At 38.0% G+C, this 21,418-nt stretch overlaps 1 protein-coding gene across 3 annotated transcripts in view; it reads right to left on the reverse strand.

The window, feature by feature from the left end:
* ppp3cca (protein phosphatase 3, catalytic subunit, gamma isozyme, a) overlaps positions 1 to 21,418 on the reverse strand; it is a 29,544-nt gene that overhangs the window by 6,975 nt on the left and 1,151 nt on the right. For all 3 annotated transcript variants that reach the window (XM_077520927.1, XM_077520926.1, XM_077520925.1), the window contains exons 2-12: positions 13,687 to 13,884; positions 12,399 to 12,523; positions 8,242 to 8,353; positions 4,099 to 4,244; positions 3,871 to 4,010; positions 3,254 to 3,331; positions 3,082 to 3,176; positions 2,869 to 2,994; positions 2,597 to 2,674; positions 1,915 to 1,999; positions 893 to 990 (exon numbers count right to left, since the gene is read on the reverse strand). In XM_077520927.1, coding sequence (XP_077377053.1) covers positions 893 to 990; positions 1,915 to 1,999; positions 2,597 to 2,674; positions 2,869 to 2,994; positions 3,082 to 3,176; positions 3,254 to 3,331; positions 3,871 to 4,010; positions 4,099 to 4,244; positions 8,242 to 8,353; positions 12,399 to 12,523; positions 13,687 to 13,884 — 1,281 coding nt within the window. The remainder of the gene's footprint in view (positions 1 to 892; positions 991 to 1,914; positions 2,000 to 2,596; positions 2,675 to 2,868; positions 2,995 to 3,081; positions 3,177 to 3,253; positions 3,332 to 3,870; positions 4,011 to 4,098; positions 4,245 to 8,241; positions 8,354 to 12,398; positions 12,524 to 13,686; positions 13,885 to 21,418) is intronic.

Here is a 21,418-nt window from a genome sequence, read left to right on the forward strand (position 1 = left end):
TTAACGAAATAAAATAAAAACGAAGATGCTTTTCAAAAAAGAAAACTAACTGAAACTACATTTTATGTTTACACAACTAACTAAAATAAAACGAACTATAATTATAGCAAAAAAGTCCTTCGTTTTAGTCTTTGGTACTTAATTTAACGCATGAGCCTTTGGGGATGATTTTAAATGTGATTTTTAGTAGATTAATTTTGATATAAACCAGAATAACGACGTCATGCCCATGGTGTGTTTTAAATATTGCGCACAAGTAATACACATAAAAAAAAAACGTAAAACTAATACTGAAACTAACTAAACTAAAACTAAGATTTTATTAAAGAACTAAAACTAATAATAATAAAAATAAAATAAAATAACAGAACCACCCTGAAAACTAATTAAAACTAAATAAATAATAAATAAAAAAAACTCAAAATAAAAACTAAAATGAAAAATTCCAAAACTATAATAACCCTACTGCCATATTACAAATAAATTGGTTTATATACTGTAGCATTTTCCAAAATATACAAAAGTACAAATAAATCATTTGTACAATTTTAGGACTAAACACAACTTCTCTTCATAACATTATGTGGCCCTTGCGTCCTTCTAATTTTCTATATGTGGCCCTCAAATGAAAAAGTTTGGACATCCCTGATGTACACCATTGCACCAGCCATCCTCCATGTGGCACATGAAACATGAAACCATTCCAAAAATGTAAAACCTCTTAAGTGGAATGCCACTAAGGTTGTATAATTTTTCGGAATTTAGTACACACTTGGTAACATGGCGGTCAGGGAATGTTCTTTGGGGTTCATTGCTATTGCTCACCCGAAATGCATGCAGGTAGTCGGAAAGCACTAACGAGCAGCCAGACTGTGGATAAAAGCACACTCACCCGTCTGTAATGTCTGCTTTCCACCTGACAGTACTCCCATGGGAAGCGTTCCGGTGGGGGTCAGGCCTTTGAGAGTTAATACGCTCTCGCTCTCCTCCCTGGACCACAACGCCAACAAAGCACACAGGTGCAAATGCATCACATCTTGACAAGAAACACTTATTGGTTGCATTGTTATGATCAAATTAAGAGCTTTCATTTTTTTTTTTTTTTACTGTCGTCTCATTATAAAGAAAGATGCAACCAGATTGATTCGGCGATATGCAGCAAAAACAATGACAAAACAAAAAGGATTTCTTCAGGGACAATAAGTGGAAGGTTTTGGACTGGCCAACTTAATCTCAAGATTTAAAGTTGGGTGAAAGAGGACTGAACAAAACCATCTGAAATATTGTAACACAAACTGGAAAAGCATCACAAAAGTATCACAGCCTTGATGGATGCAGTTATTCTAAACAAAGGATTTGCAAACAAATATTAAGTCTTTTCCCCTTTAATGCATTTTATTTTATTTTAAAATTTTGATGCTTGGTGAAAACTCCTCATTTAATTATTTTACTTACATGAAAATGAAAGCTAAAATGTTGATCCCTTGTCTCAACAAAAATAAAGGAATTACGCCGTGTTCCAATTGTTTTGGAAGGAAAGTAATTTTTGCAAGTGCCATTTTGGTGTGGCTTGTCTGTGTATATAGTTGAAGAGCTTCAAATGCTTTTGATATTACTTTTAGAAGATATTCCAGACATTTCAATTGGTAAAAATACACTTTTCACAGGACCACTTTGTGTCCAATGTTTTACTGTAGCTGCTCATGTGAATACAAAGTAAACTAGTAGCAAATTGTGGTCTATTAGTGTAACGTGTATGTGCCTGCTGTCTGATTCTGGCTTATTGATCCTTGCAGGACCACAACCGTCTGTTGTGTCGAGTTTCAAAGCACATATGTCTGCAGAAGCTCCATTTGAGGAACGGCTATAATGTTCATGAAGGACGAAGCACAAAGTCAAATCAATGGCTCGTACCTGAGGACCGAGAAGACTCGGGCCATTTTCCCAACAGCACGGATCTTGTTCCGGATGACCTCCTTGCGCATCGCTGAAGTACCACCTGGAACACATAGCATGTACTACTGTACTTTTCCTTTTTGTAGTCAGTCATGTGACTGACTAATGATCTGTCCAGTGAATAACTCGCTTTCTCAATCGACTGACTCTGTCTCTAGCTGCCCTGATAACATGAACAGGACACAAATGGACAAAGCACAAAACAGCAGAATTTTCTGATTGTCTGATTTCTCTTTGGATTGTGATTGGCTGGAGGGGTATAAACACTGTCTTTCCACAGAAACGTCCCGCTGTTTACAGAACAAACACAAAATGGCAAAATAAAGGCTGGGGGTGTGGGGGTTTTGGACAAAATCACCCCCACACGTTACGAAAAGCCTATATCTATAAATTCAGAAGTAGTCTGTTTAAATCCTGTATTTAAAAAGTGCATTTTCCTGAGTGAAACCAGCAGACAGCCCCTTTAACATGCAGTGAAGAAAATCTAACTGTTGCATTTAACTGATAGAAACCAGATTTAAAAAAAATACATGTCAACTTTATTGAAACACTATTTTGATTATGAGGTATAGAAAATCGATGTATGAACAATGAGTTGTAGAGTGAACATTTGTGATATAATTAGCAGCTGCATCCTTACCTTCATATAGATCGTCTCCCTCTGACATGAGCTCATCATCAGAGCAAATGTTGAGCACATTCACCAACATCTCCGTCACTGTAGATGCAGGGAAACTTAAGGTTTGAATACATTAAAATACATTTGTACAGTCTCAGCCGTGCTGGGAGAAGTTACTGTGTACGTTTTAGAAATTCAACATTTAAGTTGTTATTTGTTTTATGCACAGCGGTTGAGAGGAATTATATAAAGTGTATTCACTATTAGCCTATTATTTTATTTTTCCAAAATACCTTTTTCTCCAACAAATGGCAAAGACCATGTGAAGACATCCATAAAGTTGGGTAACCAGTAAGGGTGGGGGGAACAGTTGAACTGTCGAATATTCATCACGTTGTTCTCATATTTTAATACAGCAGCTGGAGCAAAAGAAAATGAAGGCTGAAGATTAAAACTTTAACATGAGCAAGAAAATCAACTACTAAGTCAACGAAACGGACACAAACCTTTGTTGTTGTACACGTCAAGGTAATTTGGAGCTGAAAAGATCGTAATTAACGAAGGGAAGCCCGTCGTCTGACTTTTTCTGTACATCCGGTATCTATTGGGCCACAAAACAAAAGTGCTCAGACATATACTGTCTTGCATATGATAACAAATCTAAACAAATCTACTTACCCAGCATCTTGGGCTTCATGGGCTCGAATTACTGATAACAAGTTATTATTTACCAAAAAGTCACAGACTGCTGAGTAACTGCAAAGAGGACAAGAAGACCTGTTAAAAGTTGAGTTCAATGCAGTGCTTCTTAACTCATTTGCTCCCAAAGACGTATTTATACGTTTTTTTTTTTTTTTTTTTTATTTTTTTTTTTTTAAGGCTAGAGCATTCAGAAGGCTTTGATGTAGCCTCTGACCTGAAGAAAACGCTTGAAGCAATGGTAGTTATTACAAAAACAGCCAACAGGTGGCAGCAGAGTATAAGAGATCAAACAGGGCCATGTTGCAAAAAAAAACTCTTTTCCCCACTGTTTTAAACAGATTTCTAATGAAACTTAGCTATATTCTAATGCTAATTGCTGCAAAACGGAAACAGATGGAAATATAATTTATATATTTTTTTCCTGATGAAAGAAGAGATGCTATTTTTTCTTTTGGTAGATTCCATGTTTTATAGCAATAGAACACAATACTCTGTGGGCCTTGCAAAAGCAGTCAAAATCCAGTGCTTCAGTGAAAATGGTTGGGAGTGAATGAGTTAATGTCATGGTGTGACAAACAGGAGATACCTAATACCTGAAAAAGTAGGAACACCCTCTGACGGAATTATGGTTGAAGTGTTCAGTTGTCTTTTCACTGCCATAGTCTTCACCGGGGTCGGCCCAAATCAGGTCACACATTGGCCCAAATGCTGGAGGTTCTTTAAATCTATCTAACTGTTAGAAAAGACACGTTTACGAGCATTATATGTACGCGTTCATGACGGCGTGTGACTCATGTGCGCTTTTAAAGTATGTTACTTACTTTCCTTATGTCGTCAAGGCAGTTAATTTCTGGTGAGAGTCCACCATGTACACACAAGAACTGTTGGTTAAGCAGGGCAGCAAGGGGCAGGCAGTCAAAGGCCTCCATACAGGCGTCATAGACCCTTTCTGAGTACTTAATTTTACCTGTACAAATATTGAAAACAGAGTTGTATGGTTATATAACTGATATATCAATTGACATCATGTAGCAGGTTACACTGGGAAATTGGGGCAAAAGGGATACACGTCCATAACAAACATAAATTGTTGGCTCAATCAACAAAGTTTCGCCAGAGGAGACGCTGTGAATGATTTCGACGGCTCCTTAGCAGTAAGAGTCGTAATACATCTTCCACTGTGTCACTTGTGCAGCACTGCAAATCAGATTAGGGTCAGGTGAAGCAAACTCATTACAGGAGGGAGCAGACAGGACAAAGCCAGTCAGGATACTTGGTTGTCCAATTCTGCACAAATAATGCTGGTTGAAGTCAAGGCAGACTCCATCACTGTACTGCAGACTGGCATCTAAATCATGTCAATGCAATATGTCAGTGCATATGGGCACACTATTGCCTAATATTGCAAGGAAAATGAAGTAGCTATTGCACATGGGGGGAAAAAAATCATCATTACCAAATATACTTTTGCCGTAGGCTTTTTGCACCTATATCACGTGATCAGCCGAGTGGACGGCGGAAGTAATAAATGTTGAGGGGGGGGGGGGGGGGGGGGGGGGGTTGGGGCAGGGGGGTACTTTTAGCCCTATGCTTGAGTTTGACACAGAGGCGGCAGTTACACTTTAGGTCAGAGGTGGTCGTTGTGAGTTAAAAAATAAATAAATAAATAAAGACAACCTCCGCAATGCACCTTTAACCACAGAACTTATCTAGCTAGCTTTGTATATAAATAAAATACAAAAGCATATGAAATATAAAGTCTTCAAGCAGCAGATCTTAGGAGAGGTTTTGTTTTGTTTCAAATTGCAAGCTTTGCAATTTGAAAATTTCATTCAACTACATTGCGATGATTCAAAATTGATTTTAAAACAAAAAGCACATTGCCTCAACATTTTTAAGGCATGTAAATATGGATGCACATAAAAACACAGTTTGTGCATCTGCTGCTGAGATTGCATGTGGGTGGAGGTGAAAAAAAAGGTGAAGATGCTTTGAGTGAAATCAATTAGCAGTTGGCAAGGTTGTCTATGCTGTCCCATTAAGCCACACAAACACACACAAGAATAACTGTACACAAACACGCAGGCTTCAACTGAAATTGTGTTTAACTGTGTGAAAAGGATCAACAGCATGCCCGGCGGCTCTGACAGTTTATCATCGTGACAATAAAAAAGGCTCTTTTGGCTGTGCAGTCTCTTACGCCGATGAAGTGTCACGCTGATCTCACCAACACTTTCTGACAAAGACGGCCAGGGACACTGCTTCATTTATTAAGTGGACTTTTTCCACTACGCAACCGCCGTCATGCTTTGCAAAACTGCAGCTTCAAATATGCTGCAGCAGCAATGCAAGGTGCTGAGAGAAAATTAGGGCTCAGTGTCTTGGCCAGGGACACTTCAACAGTCAACAGTTGGTGAAGCGACTCGAATCTGCAACACTTTGATCGCTGGACGGCCAACTGAGCCCCAACCGTCCATATATGAGTTCATAAAGTTTGAAATTCTTTTCTTGCAATAACTGCATCAAGCCCACTGACATCACTAAGCTATTCTTTGTTTGTGAAGCTTTTCCAGGCTTTCATCACGGCCTCTTTCACTTGCCGTTTGTTTTGGGGGTGTTGTCCCTTAAATAAAGTCGCTTCTTTAGCAGTTGCAATGAATGCCGTATCGCATTTAGTTCTAGTGTCTGACTTGGCCAGTCTAAAACCTTTCATTAATAGCCCATGAAGGAATTCTTTGTTGGGGGGCATTAAACTGGCAGACAAAAATGTTTCTTTCGAATTTTTAAGTTAATTTTGCTGCTGCCATCGTGTTACATTAGCAGTGAGGTTTTGTGAGCTCATCGCAGAGGTTGACCTGCAAGCCTCAGTTACTCTAAATTGTGTATCAAACCCACATGTAAACACCTGGAAATAAAAGCTGAGAGTTTATCTGTTGTCTGATATTTATCTTTTGAAATCAAACAAAAAAGATTTCCGGCTGTATAAGTTCCATAATTATTATTATTATTTTTTTTAAATGGACATTGTATCATTGCATCTTAAGTGCATCTTTGCTTTTTCTCAGAATTATGGATGAGCATAATAATAATTTAATAGATTATTGATAATTAAGGATTCTGACAAATGTGCAAAACTGAATCGCGGAGCTCAAACACCAAAAAAAATAGTGCACTACTTGGCTGCACCCATCCAAGGAGCTATTGATTTAGAGTATTATACGTGATGATGATGAAAGCTGAGCTATGTTCATGAAAACCTGCACTACAGCACAAGTCTGCAGTGTTAACCTCTTCAATACAACCCAAACAGGAGATCATATTTCATATTTCGTCTCTCATCACTCACTGAAATGCAGCAAGATGCCCACAGCTTCTGATGGTATTTTCTTTGCAGTAGTTATGCTTCAAACTGTTAACAGAGATTGTAATTATGATTTTGCATTCATCAACACTTTCTCAGTGTAGCAAATTACTGAGCCTCGGGATGAGACATTTCACGGTTTATCGATGTGTGGCATTGTAAATGGTTAGTATTAATATATCAAATGTGAATGAATCGTTATTACTGCATTCATCGTTTATACCGAATTTAGTGTCTTACATGACAGCAGTTTGTTGTTTTTCCAGCATCATCCTTCTACCAGCGCAACAGCAAAAAATATGGCAAATGTTTTGACTCATCTCCATGAATAGCAGACATTGTACAGCAACTCGAGGCAAATTTGCTATTAGTTGAACAGATCACTATCGTGTTCGGCATTCAGTTGTTAAAAGGGAAGTCAAGTCCAAAACATCTATTGATTGTATTGTGAACAAGATGTTGGACTTGACTTCCCCTTATAGGTACATTTTATGGGACCCTGAATGGCAATTAATTTGAATTTACGAGATTACAAATTGTTTATGTTGCAAGATGATATATATATATATATATATATATATATATATATATATATATTGGTAATATTAATTTGATCAATATCATCCATTCATTTTTAAACTGCTTATTCCTAATAAGGGTTGCGGGGGCAAAATCCCAGTCAATTGCAGGGCACATATACACTAGGGATAATTTAGACTCCTCAATTAACCTAGCGTGCATGTTTTTTGGGAATGTGGGAGGAAACTTAACATTGTAGGGCTCTTCAAGGGATATTTCAGAGATGCACCTTTACATAATGTAATGGTAAACTACTGCTGGACAATTTAGCAATTTGCTTTGGTGTCCAAGTGACTAGAAAATGTAACTTCAGTCCTTACTGTTAAAAAGTACAGAGACTTGGCATAATTCTGCCTTTAAGTCACCATATTTTGTCAGCAGATTTCATGCATATTTCAACGAGGAAATTCAATTCTGCATACATTTAAGAGACTTATCCTGAGAAAATGAGGGTGGTAAACCAGCATGCCTCCGGTCCTGAGCTGTCCTCAATGTAAATTTTGTTGTGGATATGCAATTATGACAATAAGCCCATAATGCTGATTTAAAAACAAAAAAAAAAAAAAAAAAAAAAAAACATGTCACAAGACGAACAGCATTCATGCATGAAATCTGTCATCACTTAGTGTCTACAGACCTGAGACATACTGTATAATTTTGTTGTGTGGTGTACAGAAATGCTGTTTTACACTCGCGGACAAGTGGTATACCTATGTGAAAAAATAAATCTATATCTATCTATATATATATATATATATATATATATATATTAAAAAACAAAAAAACAAAAAACAAAACAAGCTGCAAAATGTTGGACATTGAAACTTGGTGTGGGCCAGTATTATGTAAATTAGGTAGACTGTTACAGCTGGGCAGGCCTTCCAAAGACTACGACAATATTTGAATAAAAGCAATGTTCAATGTTCCGACATGTCTCCATTAATATGTGACAGCACAGTATTAGCGCAAAGGGAGTGGGAGTGCATTGGACTGGCCTTCATATATCTGAAAGACATGCACTTACATTCCTGCTTGAAGGTGAAGTACTCTGTAAGGTGCCGGCACTCGTGGTTCCCTCGCAGAAGGAAGAGTGTCGTAGGGTGGTTGATCTTGAGCGACCAGAGGTAGAGAACACACTGCGAGGACGGACAAAGCGACAGGGGGAAAAAGAAAAAAAAAGTATATTTATAGAGATGGAGAAGTTACTGAGTTATGATGCACAACAGGTACATGCACAGCCTTTTAGCTCGCTGTATAAAAGGCAGAAGGAAGCAAACCAAGGACACATTTGCAGGAGCAGAAAAGTATGCTTCTACGCTGTTCATTTGAGACAACCCCCGCTAGTACATCTGAAGCAATTTATGAACAAAGACATTAGATGGGTAATTTCTTACAAATTATGCTGCTAAATCAACGTTATAAATTTCCTTTTAAAAACAGTTTACTGATACACAGGTTTTTATTTTAAACATTTTTTTTTTTTAAATCAAATTCTGTTCTTTTCTTCCCTCCCTGTGTCGATGCCTTCTTAAAATAATTGCATTATTTTGCAATCATTTTTTCAGATTTTTCAGGAAACAAAAAATTAAACGATTTGCATCATGAGGAGATGATTTAGGCATTTTTTTTAGTATTATTATTATTATTAAATATAAACTACTTAGACAATTATTTTAAGAGTAAATTGGTGCCAATTGTGACTAAAGGAAAATTTAAATTGTAAAATAAGTAAAGAAAAGGGATTATTCACTTGCTCTGAAAGGCTTTCTTGCAAAGGTATAATACAACTTCAAGGACCACTTTATGTTACTAGGCAACCACATCCCTGTATTCATCTTCATGTACACCAATCACTCATTTTTGAAGAGAGCTATGTTGCCTTTTGCAACAAAAAAAAGAAGAGAATATTCAATCCTAATAGAGTGCAAATGTATCTATGTAGATTGTGTGCAACATAATATATGACAGTCAATGTGATACATGTAACGTCTATGTTTCATCGTATAGATTACTAACAAAAGAAAAAAAACCTACATACTAAATTTAAGTTTAACAATGATCATTTAAAAAACTCAAAAATAATCTGCAACAACTAGTTTCAATATTGAGCCTGTATTCTACACCTGGGATAAAGTGGCAGCACAGTGTCATTGTTGGTCTGTATTCTTGCCCAGCGCCTCCATTTAAATAACAAATTTACTTCAGCCCACATGCACTCGTGGGTGTGTTGCTTTGAATGCAAGATTTGGTCAAGCACATTGTTGGTACTTTCCTGACTTGATGCTGCTGCCTTCAGCGCTTGCAACAATTAACTAAAAAAAAAAATGGAATGAAAAATATATCTCAAGACAGTGGTGCATCTTTGAGAACAGCAACGTGAAACAATCGTTCATTCTGTTTGTTCCAAACTCAAGGACGAGCTGTAGCACATAAATTAACTAAAAAGCTTGGCAGCAAAGATCTGGCCACATCTTGATTCAATTTGTGTGATTGCATCATAAACAGACATCAAACAGGAATAACATTTGAATTTTTATTTTAAATAACTGTGACCAAAGCTATGATAATAATTGGTATTTGTCATAATATTGAACTAAACATTAGTGCTTGCTTTTTGGCTTTGGGCTTCACCTGTGAAAACTGCATTGGCTGTTCAGTGGCATGACTCAAGTGGTAGAGTGGTTGTCTTCCAACCCAGACGTTTTGAGTTCGATCCCCAGCCCTTGTGACCATGTTGAAACACGCTTGAGTAAGACACTGAGCCCCAGTTGCTCCTGTTACTACATCATCAGTAGGTGAATGAGGAGTCATTATTAAAGCGCTTTGAGTGCACTATAGACCCAATTTCAGTTTACGTCATCAAAGGTCGCGTGCACATCATTGATTCAAAACAACGGGAAACATAGGAGTGTGGCTGTGACTGTTTTGTTTTTGTTTGTTTAAACTCAGTTATAGTTTTTGAACAGTGTCAAACGACATCAACATGCCTAGATGTTATGTGCGTACGAAATGGAGTACAAAGGAGTTAAAATTATCTCAATTCCAAAAGTAAACAGACCATTTCAGAAACTCCAAAGGAGCCTGTGGCAGCAAGCTATTGAACGCACAGACTGGACCGAGGACATAATCAGGAATTCCCATGTTTGTGGTGCTCATTTATTGTGGTAAGTTATCGTGACCATTTGCTTCAACTAAACCTCTGTCCAGAAATGTTGAGTAAGCATATTTATCAGACATTTCCGTAGCCCTACACAAGACACCAAGATCGTCTTCACATCAGTTTGAGGTGATTCTCAGTTCCCTCTTGCATAATATAACAAGAAGTAACGCAAACTAGTTGGCTAGTTACACACCCTGCCAAGCAAGAACAGTTAGCTGTTTGGATGTAGTTGCCCTTTCTGTTGACGGTGACCCAAGCATCATACATTTCAGTTTTGTGTCCTTCATCTTTTGACTTGGTAAAACATTCGTTCAGAAACCAAAACTGAATCGAAATCATGATATTGTATGATCTCTACATGGCCGCACATCACATATTTGTAAGCATTCAAAGACTTGTTAGCTTGTAGTTTTTTTTTCTAGTGTAAACACGAGGGATCTCCACTACATAAAGACGAATATCTGGCCTTTGGACATCGGGCCACTTTGAAACATCTTCCTCCCACTCTAATTCCAGAAGGATAGGAAAGTTTCTCCCACTCTGTAATCTCATAAGGATCGGAAAGTTGCCTTCCATCTGACAATGTTTATTTTTTTTTAAAGTAATTTTAGCGATCAATTAAAGTCGGCTTGTGTACATGTTAACGAATCCCGCCGTGCGTTGTGCGTCAACAATACGAATGCATCCTGATTACATCATCTCAGTCTAGGGGAGAAAAGCAAACCGTTTTACGGCTGAGAGAAGAGAGAAAAGTGGGCATAGCCAATACAACAATTTAAAATGTCCTGAAAAAGAAAGAAACTGCTGATTGTACTGAACAATAGACGGCAAATAGGTAGGTCAAGCATAACAACAGCAGTTGAAGACGGAAACATTGCAAGAGCTTTGAAAAAACACACAATAACAGTGACATCACCGCCAGGCCAGCCTCCACAGGACAGGGGCGAAGGTGTCACAATCCATTGTTCGAAGAAGACTTTGAGGGAAGAAATAAACAGGCCAAACCACACGATACAGACCACTCATCAACAAAATGAATCGGAGGGCCAGATCGGATTTTGCAAAGTACACAGACAGATAAGTCTCAAAGGTTTTGAAAGTTTTATGGACTGATGAGACCAAGAGTAACTTCTATGATGGAAAGGCCAAAGTTTGGAGCGAGAAAGGATCTGGTTATGATCCAAAATACGCAAGCTCATCTGTGCAGTATGGGGGAGGGAATGTCATGGTTTGGGTTTGCGTGGCTGCTTCTGTAACAGGCTCACTAGTCTTTGACGAAAGTCATGAATGACTCATGAAGTCTATAAAATCACTTTGTCTGGCAATTTCTAGAAAGATACATCCAAATTAACTGGCTTCATCATGCAAAAAGAAGACAATGACCCAAAATGCGCTGCCGCCAGGAACGTTTGTGTCAACCAAAACAAACGTAAGACTCCAAACAACACCAATATTTTTTATATTTTCACTACATTACATGGTAATGAATTCATTTTTTTTTAAATCCCAATTAAAGAATGCAAATAATTTTTGGATATGAACTGATTGGAGCATGTGAATGCATCAATCACACAAATGCATATGGAGCGAAAAAGACAGTTCAGGGATATTTTGAGAAACTTCTATACATGCTTTGATATCCTTTTACTCATGAAAGTGGGTCATCTTTGCAGCGATAATGAATCCAAGCTTAGTCTAGTTGCCACCCTCTAGCCATGACTCTCACCAAGGCCACTGCAGACCACTTGGTACAGCCGGCCTGCAGCCCTCTATTCCAAACCGTGTCTTATTTTTAACCATTCCAATCAGCATGTATGAACTGTGCCCTTTGGAATTGTCACTGGAATAGAAGTTCAGGCAGCTAGAAACATTCAACCAAGAAGCGTATATTGAAGCCCTTTAAAGTGGCACCGAAAATTAAGTATATTTAGGAAGTTACAATAAAACAGCAACAAGAAGCTTCATTAAATTATGACATAATAGGTGATAATGACAAAAACAACAAATAGAATATAACTTACCTCAATGCTGAAGTATCCTCGATCTACGTAGTCTCCGAGGAAGAGATACCTTGTATTACTCGGTGATCCCCCTACTTCAAATAACTTCATGAGGTCAAAGAACTGACCATGGACATCGCCACATACTGGTAAAAAAAAAAAAAAAGAAAAAAAAAAACCCCATAAAACTGCAGTTAGTTAGATTGCATGGTAAACAGATACTTAAAACAATGTTGTTGTTTTAAATAAAACCTGCATTAGGAAATGATTATAAATTAGCTATTGTGGTAGAAAATTGTATTATTGCAAATGTGTAACTTTTGTATTTATGTTGTGTTTCTCTATGCTAAATGTAAACATAAAGGGAGTATGTTTTAACACATTCATTGCCAGCCCAGCAAAAACGCATCATTTGACGTCTTTTTCCGTCAATGGCAGTGAATGAGTTAATTAGAACAAAATATTATTTCATTTATTTATTCTTGTATTATTTTAATGATTGTCTTGTACATTTTATGTACAGCACTTTGTTACAGCTGCAGTTGTTGTTGAGATGCTCTATAAATTGAGGTGAGTTGAGTGGAGTAGGCAGCAGAGCAAAACTTTCTAACATATGCTTACGCTCTGACTGGAAATTATTCAAATCGTCTCACTTTTCACACAGTTTGTTACATTAAAATCGTATCCCAAAATTTATTCAATTTTCCACGTCAGACTCACACACAACACAGAAAAGAGATTTTTTTTGTGGATAATGCAAATAAATAAATAAATACATAAATAAATAACATGAAATAAGAAATCATGCGTAACATTTCACAGCTTCTCATAAGATATTAAAGCTATGGCTTGAGGACAACTCTGTGAATGCGCTTGAGCCCAGACATAAATCCTATTGATTATGTATGGAAAGACCTGGATGGCTGTGCAGTGCACCAACATCACCACATCATCATCCAAGAGCAAAGGGCAAAAGACAGTTATGCTAAGCTTGCATGCGATATTATAATATCATTACTCGAAAAATAACACAAAAAAAGGCTGTAATTGGTATATTGGTGCATTTAAGTATTGATCAAAATGCTATTATGAATACTTGTGTACATGGGATTGATTTCTTAGTTGTTGTTGGGTTTTAATAAATATGGGTTGTTGTACGTTCAGAAGAAAATTTGAAAAACTTACGCAGTGGCTTTGCCAAATAGCAAAGTTGGCTTGTACGCTCAGTAAAAAATGAAAGCAAAGCAGACCTGCCAACAATCACTAACAATCAACGGTCTGGCATCGTAAAAGTTGTTTACCACCATACCTGTAATAGGTGCCTCCACTTCCAGCATGCACTTCTCTTGGCGAAGGATGTTGGCACCATCGTTGATGATCTTTAGCGCCACATCTTCTTCCACTCTGCCCTCTTTGACGAGGTGGTTTCGAAGCAGCTCTGCATTTGGCTTGCCATCTTCAAATAGCTCTTTTATGGTCAGTTTATGTTGTGGGGGGTATGGCACAGCTGTTGAGGGGGGTAAAAACAAACATTGCTTTATTTGGATGAAAAGAGGAAAGGCAGTTGTGAAATCATCAAGAGATGTGTTTTAGCGTTTATAGGCAAGACGCTCGGGTTCAGAGATGACAGGGAAACTGTAGGCGTTAAGAAACAGATGTGCACGGGTGGAACAAAATGAGGAAGAAAATCACGGAGGGCAGGGGATAGGAAACAGCCATGCATCTGCATTCTGCATCACCTACATACGATGCGAAGATGCATAATACACAGCATGAAGCCCTGCACCTTACATGACCTGCCCTCCATTTGCAATCTGCTCCACACCACCCACACAATCCTTTTTGCCATCAGCAAAAAAAAAAAAGGTCAGTGCTTTTGAGGCTAGAACTTGAGTGCTTCATGATTAAAATGAACCTAAAAGGCCATTTGTTTTCAATCTCTAATTTAGTGACAATATAGTGCTGCTAGAAGACAGCCACCGCAGCTGCAACTCAAATAATGAGGGTACTAGCAGTATCGAACTTTAATCCATTATGGACCCCAAAAAAAAAAAATGTCAGTCTGAAAGTCTGTCCTTGGAGCTGGTTTGGGTCATTAAACATCAATTGGATACCAATATGCAAGCTCAGCACTTGCATTGCACATCAACAACAGCAAACAGGGCATCGCCACTGAGTAAATTGTCACTGTCCCAAAAAAAATACATTTTGTGATATTTAGGATGAAAAGGATGCACATGGTATAAATAACCAGTAAGTGGTCCTCAGCCTACGAGGCACGGCCGCGAAGAGAGCCGTAAGCTGAGGTGCTGCAAGCTTTAAGAACAGATTAGGTAAAGCCTCTATTAGCCGTGGCTTCCAGATTCAGCGACTGTTTACTTAAAAGCCCTGACACACTCCAGACGGCTGCTGGAGGGAAGAAAGTGGGTTTTTCAAAATAAATAATTAACGCAAAGAAAAATGAAGAAATGAAAATGAAAATCCCTCACATGAAGGTATCGATAAATGATTCAAAATGACAACAAAAACACAACCGCACTAATATTGGTATAGATATGAAGAGACTATGTTCAATAAGGGTGTGAATTGCCTAATACCTGACGATTCGATTCGTATCACGATTCACAGGTCACGATTCGATTCGATACCGATTAATCCCGATACGAATTTTTAAGTCGATTTTTGCAGTTTTTTTCATTCAAATTTAGAAAATACTAATCAGTAAGCTTGTAGAGTGTAAGATTTATATGAAAATGTATTATTTATTTATCTGAAATTTCAGTCTTATAGAGGTTGTAATCTGTTTCATGTTTGAACAGCATTAAAATAAAAATATTAAGGCTTAATGTTCCGTTCATATAACATTCTTCCATGCTCAAGGTGTGAATCCTAAAAAAATAATAATAATAAATAAATAAATAAAATAAAATAAAAAAAATCGATTATTGAATCGATTCGAGAATCGCGCGATGTAGTATCGCGATATATCGCCGAATCGATTTTTTTTAACACCCCTAATGTTCAGTGTACTTTTTCAATTCACATTAGTCTTCGGGGATACGAGCTGCTTTCATCAATGTACGAAATGCTAATCACGCTGTGGCTAATGTCAGCCAGCTTGCAACGGCACAAGCCTGGCTCAGTGCAGGGCTAGTCATTTGGCAAACAAAAGCAACCCCCACCCCCACAAAATCCCCAAACTTGGGATGCGCGGTATAGACAATCGTAATATCAACATTTTCTTTTATCTAAAATATCAAATACTTAAAAACTTGCCACTTGCCAGAACATAACCGTCAGTAAAAGAGGAAAGGGGGTTGTCCTTGATAGAACTGATTTAGTGAGAATTGTGAATAAATCAAACCGAGTTGACAGAAACTCAAGACCTGACTTTTGATAGGCAGATTTTAGGGCAAATATTGTCTGACGTTCACTTTGTGCATTGGTTTATGAATTCATAACCATTGTATTTGATTTCAAATATATCTTGCCAAACTTGTGAAGTTTCTTGAAAGTTTTTTTTGGGGGTGTTTCAATAATGTGACCTCTTGCAGAGGACAGGTTGAATAATAGACCCCGTGACTGCTTACTTCAACTTTAACCTTTTAAGCATGTTAATTGTGATGAATCTATTGTATTTATTTTTTTAAATACAAATGATACTTTCTTATGTAGGTCAACTCTCAGTAATCAGTGTCAGTGATACAGTGATTAGGGGCTGGGCCCGTTCCTAAAATTCCAATTTGCTAATCGTGCCAACATCAGTCAATGAAATCCAGTTGGATCCGTAACTTAATATGACGTAGAGTGTTTGTGTGTGTGTGGGGGGGAGAAAAAAAAAAAAGAAAAAAAAAAAAAAGACATATTTCAAGTCCACGTGAGAATTCTTCTTCATCAAGACGCGTGTCCTTATGTGGGTGCCACCTAGTGTTCAGATGGAGAAACCACAGTTGACAACTGGTTTAATTCCTAATTGCTACATGAAGCTAGGGATCTAACGATAAGAGCAATATCGTGATATCATGATATTAAAGCTGCCACAATATCGTCGTCGTGATGTTCACGATATTTAAATGCAACACATCTGTTAAAAAAAGGTCAGGTTGATTTCCATTTGTGCATTTCTAGCACCCTCTGGTCGCTATTTTTTTTTTTTGTGCAATTTAATTTTCATTAGGGATTTGTGGGCCTTCTATGTTTAAAATCTACACTAATTGTCAGATAAAGGGGAACGTAATATGCCCGTGAAGTAAGCCATTATGTGTTGGAACTCAATGTGTGCATGCATTAACAACATAACATAATAATAATAATAATAATAATAGCATAATAATAATAAAAAAAACAATAATATAACATTGATGTAATGTACAAAAACACAATATTGGGCTTTTTTTTTTTTTTTTAAAGTACGAGCTCATTCTTTTTACAATCTTGTGACCGTATTTAAATATCGCCAACCTCCCCACAATATCGTGATAATTATCGTATCGAGAGCTTCATATCGTGTTAATATCGTATCGAGATGTTTGGATATCGTTACATCCCTACTTGAAGCACTCTTCTTATTTTCCTTAAGTTTTTATTATACTTACACTTCATGAAATTGAAATGATTAATAGATTGATTAATTCCATACTCATATTCAGCCAGGATCAGCAACAGGAATATGTAGGTAAGTGACAAAAATAAAAAAATCTTTTTGTCAGCAAAACTAAAGCGTCACCACACTGATCTACACTCACACGCACACACACAAAAAAAGAAAGATGATAGATACATGGTCGCTCTGGCACAAGAGTGAAAACGTTTAAGACAGCATATGGCAGCAGTTATGCTGACCAAATTCTAAGCTTTTGACCATGACGAACACACAATAATAAACAACATACGTGTCGCCAAATGTGGCCAGAGCAAACCTGTTCAAACACAGATAGAGAAGCAGATCTGTCTGTCATTGAACAGCGGCAAATAACACAAGCACAAATGTTTGCGCTCTCGACAGGCTGAAGTAAGCTTTTGCACCCCAGCGAGGAAAAATGTTTTGTTAAAAATAAATACGTACCGCCGCCCCGAGCTGGGTGTCTTATTAGAGAGCGCCTGGCTTAATTAGCATTAATGTTTGATGAACTCTTCAAAACGACAGACACACATTGGGCTACTGCTGCACTGCATCAACACCCACGCTGTCTGGCATGACAACAAACGACTCGCCAAACAAAAGCGCTACTATCAACCATCCTGCCCACTGTGGACAGTGTTATGAGCCGGTGCCTAGAATATGTTTAGTATTGTCTCAAAATCAATACGATACACAGCATTGAATTATGAAGATGCGGCTGGGTAGAGATGAATGGAGCAGAATGTGGCAGGGTGAATTATAAAACCCACTTCAGATTGCTCTAATTATCAGTGAATGCATTATCCTTGCATGCTAATTAATTAGGCAATCCTTGAGATTATTCCTCATCACCGTCAGTCAAACCTGGGGTGGTGGTGGTAGCGAGCAAAATCCGCCTCTTAAGCCTGCACTTTTACTTCATTTCAAACAGTGGAAGGCCTCCTGAGCAGCTTTAAGGCATTTTGACACATGTCGGTCTGGACTAGAAGAAATGGTCTTGTGTTTCGAACATTACTGAATCACTCAGAAACGACAAAGGACATATGCCGCATATGGTGGTGTCACGGACCAAATCATAAAGCTGTAAAACTGTTTGACAATGGAAGAACAGTTTTTGCCGCAAGTGGAAAATCTGTTCTTACTTACCTATCTTTCCTATCGAATAAATTACATTTATCACCAGATAACGAGCTTAACTATTAATAAAATTAGAGAAATATACCCCAAAGATCAAGAATTTACAGCACAGTACACAACACCAACATTCAACCTGTCTCGCTTGCCTCTACTGCTGGGCCAACGCCAAATACCGGGTGGTTTGATTACACGCTTGATGTGTGGCAGGCAGCCCAACTATGTGTATTGAAGCAATTAACAAGTCGAATTCCCATAATACCTCCCTTGGAAAAAAAATAAATAGTTGTCAGTTGTACTAAAATTATCTGTACCTTCCTTTCTGGCACTACAGTCTACGTATTTATACCTAAAGGCCGTCGCACACTGCGTGATGCTTCTGAATGCAACGAGCACTTGACCATCACCAAAATAACAATAAATAAATAAATAAAAAATTAAATAAAAAATAAAAAAAGATATTCGGACACTCACACCACACATTGAGTGACTTAATGTATAGACTGCCTGCAATGTGAACTATACGAGCCTGTATTGTCTGCATTCTGAGGTTCCCCATAAAATGTTATTTTGTGCTATTCACTATTGAATATTTTTAGAATTGATTATTCTGTCGAGGGCGGCACGGTGGAGAGTGGTTAGCATGTCCGCTTCCCAGCACTGAGGACGCAAGATCGAGTCCAGGCTCCGGACTTCCTGGGTGGAGTTTGCATGTTCTCCCCGTACCTGCGTGGGTCTTCTCCGGGTACTCCAGTCTCCTCCCACATTCCAAAGTCAAGGTTAATTGGGTGTCCCGAATTGTCCCTAGGTGTGCTTGTGAGTGTGGATGGTTGTTCGTCACTGTGTGCCCTGCGATTGACTGGCAACCAGTTCAGTTCAGGATGTCCTCCGCCGACTGCCCAAAGCCAGCTGAGATGGGCTCCAGCACCCCCCGCGACCCTTGTGAGGAATAAGCGGTCAAGAAAATGGATGGATGGATGGATGGATTTATCCGATTCAATTTAATTTTGCATTAACATGTACTAAAAAAGCTTTTTTTTTTTTTTTTTTTTAATTGATTACTGTTTATTAACCAGTGATTGGTGGTTATTTTGTATTTGTATAGTGATTAAAAAAAAAAAAAAAAAGTGGGGGGGGGGGGGGGGGATTGATGTTTCGTTATTGTTTATTAGGGGTGTGAATTGCCTAGTACCTGACGATTCGATTCGTATCACGATTCACAGGTCACGATTCGATTCGATACCGATTAATCCCGATACGAATGGTCACGATTCGATACCGATTAATCCCGATACGAATTTATAAGTCGATTGTTGCGATTTTTTTCCATTCAAATTTAGAAAATACTATCAGTAAATTTGTACATGTACACTGTAAGATTTGTATGAATATATTTATCTAAAACTTGAGGCTTATAACCGTGAGCCACTGTACACAAACAGTTTGCAATCTGTTTCACATTTGAACAGCATTAAAATAAAAATATTAAGGCTTAATGTGCCGTTCATATAACATTCTTCCATGCTCAAGGTGTGAATCCTAAAAAAAATAAATAAATAAATAAAAAAAAATCGATTCTGCCGATTATTGAATCGATTCGAGAATCGCGCGATGTGGTATCGTGATATATCGCCGAATCGATTTTTTTTAACACCCCTATTGTTTACCAAAGTAAAAACATGTTTGTAGATGTCTTATTTTGATGAAACACAGAAGATTTTTTTCATGAAGGACTACAGAAATTAGTGAACAATTGTTGTTGATGTGCTGAAATCAGAGGATTTGGACAATTTTAATTATTAAAATAGTTCATTTGATAATTGTCGACTGATTAATTTTGACAGCTCTCGCAGTTACTATATTGTGAAACATTTGTGCAGATGTTCATAGCTCCAAGTACGAGCTTGCAACATTTATTTTTTCACTTTTATTTATTTTATTTTTTTTACTTAATTGGTACTGTCCAGTAAAAAGCACAAATACCGGTACAAGGACTAGGGATGCGTGATATTGTTGGCCGATAATTATCGACCAATTTGACATCATACAGAGAAACCAGATGATCAAGAAATCCGCCGATAATAATATACATGGCACGTTGGCCCATCTGTCGTGTTTGTGGCTCAAGTTGTGCCCAACTCCTCAACCCCTCCCCCCTCTTATGGTAGTGCAGTTGACAGAAGATGCATCATGGTGACATGGCAGTCACCAACAAGCACCCAAGACATACATGACATGATTTCGCAAACAGGAAATGAAAAAAAAAAAAAAAAAAACTGTACTCTGCCTGTATTAATTTTGACAGCTCTACAAAATGTTATACTGTATCACTTTATTTCATCCATAAAAATAAAACACGAAAATTGGCTATAATTTGCGATGTCGCCACATCATCTAACCGCAATTCAAATTTTGAATCGTCGCAAAACCAGTGGCCGAGACTCGTCCACTCGTGAAATATTGTGGCAGAGCCCCACACAGTCAGCAAGTGTTTAGTGGAGTGCTGCCGCATCTCTCAGTGTGCAGCTGCCATAAAGGGTGGGGACTTGACACACAGCAACTACTTGGTTTAGAGAATTGGTACGTCTATAACACTGGGAATGGAATCCAGAGAAACGCTCCTTTCCTCTGGGAATAATCTTCTTGTAATGTACAACCATACGTAAAGAGAAGAAAAGCTAAATGCTGGATGTCTTTTGGCATTGTGCTTCGTAGTTAGACTATTTACATAGCTGATGCTACTATTTCAGTTTCTCTAGAATCCCTATGGTAGCTATGCAAACCAGGTCAAGGTTTACTATTCTGAAATGGACCATAGTGAACTGAACTGAACTGAACTACATTACATGATGGAAACATGGCCTAAAAGCCGCTAGTTACATTATTGAGGCAATGCACCTACTTCCGAAATATGAGACAGATTACACTGTATTATCATGGATTTAATGGAGATCCCATTTTAATTAAACATATTGGTTTGGGGCTTTCCCTAAATCAGAAACGCTTCCGAAGTAATGTCACCCTTTTTTCCTTCTCGGGTTCCTGTTCTCGCTGGCCAGCATGCGGCTGGCCATGTTGGGAAGATCACTGGGGAGATTCTTTCCACAATTAACTCACTCACTCTCTACTGGCTCACACTTCAGCATTCCAGTCCCCTGGCAGGACACACTCGTGCCCTTGCAGACAGACAGGGATGTGAGCTGTGCTTGCTCTAAGTAGTAGTACTGGTGGCCTAAGTTGGGTCGGATTCTCTCTCCTGGGAGTTACCTCAGCCTTGGCCCTGCCC

The sequence above is a fragment of the Festucalex cinctus genome, chromosome 5 (assembly GCF_051991245.1).
Source record: "Festucalex cinctus isolate MCC-2025b chromosome 5, RoL_Fcin_1.0, whole genome shotgun sequence".
Taxonomy (NCBI): Eukaryota; Metazoa; Chordata; class Actinopteri; order Syngnathiformes; family Syngnathidae; genus Festucalex; species Festucalex cinctus.